General features: G+C 51.0%; 1 protein-coding gene across 1 annotated transcript in view; it reads right to left on the bottom strand.

The window, feature by feature from the left end:
• Nucleotides 1–6857, bottom strand: part of LOC125029953 (CAD protein-like) — a 97313-nt gene that overhangs the window by 46889 nt on the left and 43567 nt on the right. The window contains 5 exon segments of the mRNA XM_047620144.1: nt 45–180; nt 342–516; nt 1236–1344; nt 2177–2335; nt 4647–4788. Coding sequence (XP_047476100.1) covers nt 45–180; nt 342–516; nt 1236–1344; nt 2177–2335; nt 4647–4788 — 721 coding nt within the window.

Raw genomic sequence — 6857 nt, forward strand, 5'->3', positions numbered from 1 at the left:
GAAGGAGGAGAAGAAATTAAACCACATCCTTAATAAGAACTCACTTCATCTTGTAGGTGGAGCATCCAGCTGCAACAGACAGCAGCTGATGCCCCAGACAGATGCCAAATATAGGTTTTGTGCCCGATGACAGAACAGACCGCAGTTGTTCCAGTGTCTGCTTGCACATCTGCGGATCACCTGTGTGGGGGAGTAAATGCCACATTATTCCCTTCCGTAATTTTAAAACTTGTTAACGAGAGAAATAAAAAAAAGGGAGGGAGGAAATATCTCACGCTAATCCCATACATCACTCGAACCACAAACGAGAAAAATCGTCCCCAAATCTCTCTCGCACTTACCCGGTCCATTGCTGAGGAAAAGACCATCATACTGAGCCGAGTCCAGAATGTGATTCCACGGCACCACCGTCACCTTGGCCCCGCGCTTGACCAGGCAGCGGATCTGGTTGTATTTCAACCCGCAGTCGACGGCCATTATTCTCACGTCGCCGTCAGGATTAAACACGCGCGGTTCCTGTCAATAGGCGATCGGGTTAAAAGGATGGTAGAACGTTGTAGGAATAGAACGGGAGATTAAAGAGTCTAAGAGTTCTGTAAAATAAGTGTTTTTATTCATAATTGCACAATTTTCTCGGTCAATAATCCTTACTAAAGGATAAATCGCATCAAGCAATGTGCCACCCTATGATGTCACTAAGCATAAGGCTGTTCATTCCAGATCACACGGATAACTAGTGGAATAAGAGAGAAGAGAGAAGAAGAGAAGAAGAGAAGAAGAGAAGAAGAGAAGAAGAGAAGAAGAGAAGAGAGAAGAGAGAAGAGAGAAGAGAGAAGAGAGAAGAGAGAAGAGAGAAGAAGAGAAGAGAGAAGAGAGAAGAGAGAAGAGAGAAGAGAGAAGAGAGAAGAGAGAAGAGAGAAGAGAGAAGAGAGAAGAGGAGAAGAGGAGAAGAGGAGAAGAGGAGAAGAGGAGAAGAGGAGAAGAGGAGAAGAGGAGAAGAAGAGAAGAAGAGAAGAAGAGAAGAAGAGAAGAGAAGAAGAGAAAAGAGGAAAGAGGAAAGAGTAAGGATAAAAGGTTACAGAGGAAGAGGAAGAGGAGTGGCTGTGGGTGATCTGGAATGAACAAAACCCCACAAAAATAAAATGAAAATGATTCCTGCAACTGGCACTCCTGCAGCCCCTCTCTCGCGCTTCCCAAACACCACAGACGGACCTCTCACACCCAATCCTACTTACCTTTAAGGAAACCTGGTCCACTAGATTCACTTTATTGGGATCCGAGAGAGGAGGATCTTCGCCTCCTTCGACCACGATTTTCCCAAGCAAGGATCCATGCTCACGAATCCTGCAGAGAAAGTAATGAATACGAGAATGATGCTATACTCAGAATTGCTGTGGCACTGATGATTACAATTACTCAAAGGAAACGGCGATAATTATGATAACAACGATGTCAACAGAAAATGGCAATATTTCAATAGCTTTTATAATGCTGGTAATGATAATTATAATACCTACAAAATAATTACATCGAAGATTTGAGATGGAGATGGAGATGGAGATGGAGATGGAGATGGAGATGGAGATGGAGATGGAGATGGAGATGGAGATGGAGATGGAGATGGAGATGGAGATGGAGATGGAGATGGAGATGGAGATGATGATGGAGATGGAGATGGAGATGATGATGGAGATGGAGATGGAGATGATGATGGAGATGATGATGATGATGATGATGATGATGATGATGATGAAGATGAAGATGAAGATGAAGATGAAGATGAAGATGAAGATGAAGATGAAGATGAAGATGAAGATGAAGATGAAGATGAAGATGAAGATGATGATGATGATGATGATGATGATGATGATGATGATGATGATGATGATGATGGAGATGGAGATGATGAGATGGAGATGGAGATGGAGATGGAGATGGAGATGGAGATGAGATGAGATGGAGATGGAGATGGAGATGGAGATGGAGATGGAGATGAAGATGGAGATGGAGATGATGATGGAGATGGAAGAGATGATGGAGATGGAAGAGATGATGATGATGATGATGATGATGAAGCACCACCACCACACCACCAGCAGGAGCAGGAACAGAACCACAAAAGGCGGAACCCCCCACCCCACCCCACCCACCCAGGCGACCCCAGCCGCGGCCTTACTTCTTGGTGAGCGAGCGGGTATCGATGCCATGGATGCCGGGCACGCCTTCGCTGAGGAGCCACTGGTGGAGGGTGCTGACGGAGGACCAGTGGGAGGGCTCGGTGCACACCTCTCCCACGACCAGCCCTCCTGCCCAGATCTTGCTGCTCTCCAACCATCTGTAAGTCAAGGGATGGGTTAAATTGTGATATTTTATGATCTTTAATGTATGCGTTAATTCTAATATTCTTGTATCTTCATGCATGGTATTGATATTATCTTCACGACCATTAACAGCAATGCACGGTGTCGAATAATTAATGAGGTGTCCATTTTAGTGTATAAAAGCGAAAATACTAATATTGCAACTATTACTGCATCGCTATATTCATCAACCTCGTAAGTCAACTATCACTATCGTCTGCTATATGAAATACCATCACTTTCCTATCAAATCCCTGAACTATTAATTAAATTACCATATTCTAGCTATATATTTCACAGTCACTATGATAATCACCTTTAATTAATATAATTTACTATCACCATCATCAGAACTAACCTTACATTCCTCACCCACATCCTCCTCATCCACATCCTCCTCATCCACATCCTCCTCACCCACATCCTCCTCACCCACATCCTCCTCACCCACATCCTCCTCACCCACATCCTCCTCACCCACATCCTCCTCACCCACATCCTCCTCACCCACATCCTCCTCACCCACATCCTCCTCACCCACATCCTCCTCACCCACATCCTCCTCACCCACATCCTCCTCACCCACATCCTCCTCACCCACATCCTCCTCACCCACATCCTCCTCACCCACATCCTCCTCACCCACATCCTCCTCACCCACATCCTCCTCACCCACATCCTCCTCACCCACATCCTCCTCACCCACATCCTCCTCACCCACATCCTCCTCACCCACATCCTCCTCACCCACATCCTCCTCACCCACATCCTCCTCACCCACATCCTCCTCACCCACATCCTCCTCACCCACATCCTCCTCACCCACATCCTCCTCACCCACATCCTCCTCACCCACATCCTCCTCACCCACATCCTCCTCATCTACATCCTCCTCACCCACATCCTCCTCATCTACATCCTCCTCATCCACATCCTCCTCACCCACATCCTCCTCACCCACATCCTCCTCCTCACCCACATCCTCCTCCCTCATCTACACTCCTCTCGTCCATCTCCCTCACCATCACTATACGACACCATATCCATCATCATGGCCAAAAGCCAGTAACAATATCGGTAACGAGGTCTTCAACAACAATACGAGCAGTAATATCAATAACAATCACTCTGCATCAGTAAAATGATTGTCAATTCCCTGTTGTCATTACCGTCATTGCAGCAATAACTTCGATTCAGCGCCAATGATCTAATAAGGATGACTATCATTTATTATCAAATAGAGACGATTCATTTTTTTTTTTTTTTTAATGCACTTAATTGGGGAAACACAGCAAAATGGTGATGTGTTTTATCCGAAATACGAACATAAATGATGAATTAGTGTTTGGTAAAATAGTGCCAGATGGAACAGGAAAGACAAATCACACGCACACAGACAGGTGCAAATACACATACCTTACACACAAACACCTACCCCCCCCCCCCCCTCACACACACAAACTAAACACGCACCATACATACACATAAGCATATACACATACACACAATCATAGACATACATACATCTCACACTATAACCCCCTCCACCCCCACACACTACACACACACACAAACAATGAAACACGCAGGCACACGCCAACATACAAAAAATCAAACACGCACACACAAACAAACACGCACACACAAACAAACACGCACACAAAAACAAACGCACAAACACAAACAAACGCACAAACACAAACAAACGCACAAACACAAACACACACACAAACAAACACGCACACACAAACAAACACGCACACACAAACAAACACGCACACAAACAAACACGCACACACAAACAAACACGAACACGCACAAACACGCACAAACAAACACGCACACATAAACAAACAAACACGCACACACAAACACGCACACAAACAAACAAACACGCACACACAAACAGACACGCACACACGCACAAACAAGCACACAAACAAACACGCACACGCACAAACACGCACGCACACATAAACAAACAAACACGCACACAAACAAACAAACACGCACACAAACAAACAAACACGCACACAAACAAACACGCACACAAACAATCAAACACGCACACACAAACAAACAAATTCGCACACACAAACAAACAAACACGCACACACAAACAAACAAACACGCACACAAACAATCAAACACGCACACACAACAAACAAACACGCACACACAAACAAAAAAACGCACAAACAAACACGCACACACAAACAAAAAAACGCACAAACAAACAAACACACTACACATTGCACACAACACCCACACACACACAAACCGTACTTGGAGAGTCCCAGCGGGTCGACGGCGCTGGTGTCCGGGACCCCGTAGTTGCCAACCAGAGGGTAGGTGAGGACCAGCACTTGCCCGCAGTACGATGGGTCGGTCAGGGCCTCAGGGTACCCGACCATGCCCGTCTGGAACACTGTGGGGAATAGATGGGGGTGAGATGGGGATGGCGAAAGAGTGGAGTGGAGTGGAGTGGAGTGGAGTGGAATGGAGGGGAGGGAAAGAGGGGAGGGGAGGGGAGGGGAGGGGAGGGGAGGGGATAGGAGGGGAGGGGATAGGAGGGGAGGGGATAGGAGGGGAGGCGATAGGAGGGGAGGCGATAGGAGGGGAGGGGATAGGAGGGGAGGGGGAGGGGAGGGGAGGGGAGAGGAGAGGAGAGGAGAGGAGAGGAGGGGAGGGGAGAGGAGAGGAGAGGAGAGGAGAGGAGGGGAGGAGAGGAGGAGAGGAGGAGAGGAGGAGAGGAGGGGAGGGGAGAGGAGGAGAGGAGGAGGGGAGAGGAGGAGAGGAGAGGAGGAGAGGAGAGGAGGAGAGGAGGAGGGGAGAGGAGGAGAGGAGGAGAGGAGAGGAGGAGAGGAGGAGAGGAGGAGAGGAGAGGAGGGGAGGAGGAGAGGAGGGGAGGAGGAGAGGAGGGGAGGAGGAGAGGAGGGGAGGAGGAGAGGAGGGGAGGAGGAGAGGAGGGGAGGAGGAGAGGAGGAGAGGAGGGGAGGAGGAGAGGAGTGGAGGAGGAGAGGAGGAGGAGGAGGAGAGGAGAGGGAGGAGGAGAGGAGGGAGAGGAGAGGAGGGTAGAGGAGGGGAGGAGAGGGAGGGAAGGGGAGGGGAGGGGAGGGGAGGGGAGGGAGAGAAGGGGAGGGGAGGGGAGGGGAGGAAGGGGAGGGGAGGGGAGGGAAGGGAAGGGGAGGGAAGGGGAGGGAAGGGAAGGGGAGGGAAGGGGAGGGAAGGGGAGGGGAGGGGAGGGGAGGGAAGGGGAGGGGAGGGAAGGGGAGGGGAGGGGAGGGAAGGGGAGAGGAGGGGAGAGGAGGTGAGAGGAGGGGAGGGGAGGGGAGGGGAGGGAAGGGAAGGGGAGGGGAGGGGAGGGAAGGGAAGGGAAGGGAAGGGGAGGGGAGGGAAGGGAAGGGAAGGGGAGGGGAGGGAAGGGAAGGGAAGGGGAGGGGAGGGGAGGGAAGGGAAGGGGAGGGGAGGGGAGGGAAGGGGAGAGGAGGTGAGAGGAGGGGACGGAAGAGGAGGGGAGGGGAGGGAAGGGATGGGGATAGAAGAGGAGGGAAGGGAAGGTGATAGAAGAGGAGGGAAGGGAAGGGGATAGAAGAGGAGGGAAGGGAAGGGGAAAGGAGAGGAGGGAAGGGAAGGGGAAAGGAGAGGAGGGAAGGGAAGGGGAAAGGAGAGGAGGGAAGGGAAGGGGAAAGGAGAGGAGGGAAGGGAAGGGGAAAGGAGAGGAGGGAAGGGAAGGGGAAAGGAGAGGAGGGAAGGGAAGGGGAAAGGAGAGGAGGGAAGGGAAGGGGAAAGGAGAGGAGGAGAGGGAAGGGGATAGGAGAGGAGAGGGAAGGGGATAGGAGAGGAGAGGGAAGGGGATAGGAGAGGAGAGGGAAGGGGATAGGAGAGGAGAGGGAAGGGGATAGGAGAGGAGAGGGAAGGGGATAGGAGAGGAGAGGGAAGGGGATAGGAGAGGAGAGGGAAGGGGATAGGAGAGGAGAGGGAAGGGGATAGGAGAGGAGAGGGAAGGGGATCGGAGAGGAGAGGGAAGGGGATAGGAGAGGAGAGGGAAGGGGATAGGAGAGGAGAGGGAAGGGGATAGGAGAGGAGAGGGAAGGGGATAGGAGAGGAGAGGGAAGGGGATAGGAGAGGAGAGGGAAGGGGATAGGAGAGGAGAGGGAAGGGGATAGGAGAGGAGAGGGAAGGGGATAGGAGAGGAGAGGGAAGGGGATAGGAGAGGAGAGGGAAGGGAATAGGAGAGGAGAAGGAAGGGGATATGAGAGGAGAGATGAGGGGAGGGGATAGTAGAGGAGAGGGGAGGGATAGTAGAGGAGAGGGGAGGGGATAGTAGAGGAGAGGGGAGGGGATAGTAGAGGAGAGGGGAGGGGATAGTAGAGGAGAGGGGAGGGGATAGTAGAGGAGAGGGGAGGGGATAGTAGAGGAGAGGGGAGGGGATAGAAGAGGAGAGGGGAGGGGAGGGGATAGTAGAGGAGAGGGGAGGGGATAGTAGAGGAGAGG

The sequence above is a fragment of the Penaeus chinensis genome, chromosome 10, assembly GCF_019202785.1.
Source record: "Penaeus chinensis breed Huanghai No. 1 chromosome 10, ASM1920278v2, whole genome shotgun sequence".
Classification (NCBI taxonomy): Eukaryota; Metazoa; Arthropoda; class Malacostraca; order Decapoda; family Penaeidae; genus Penaeus; species Penaeus chinensis.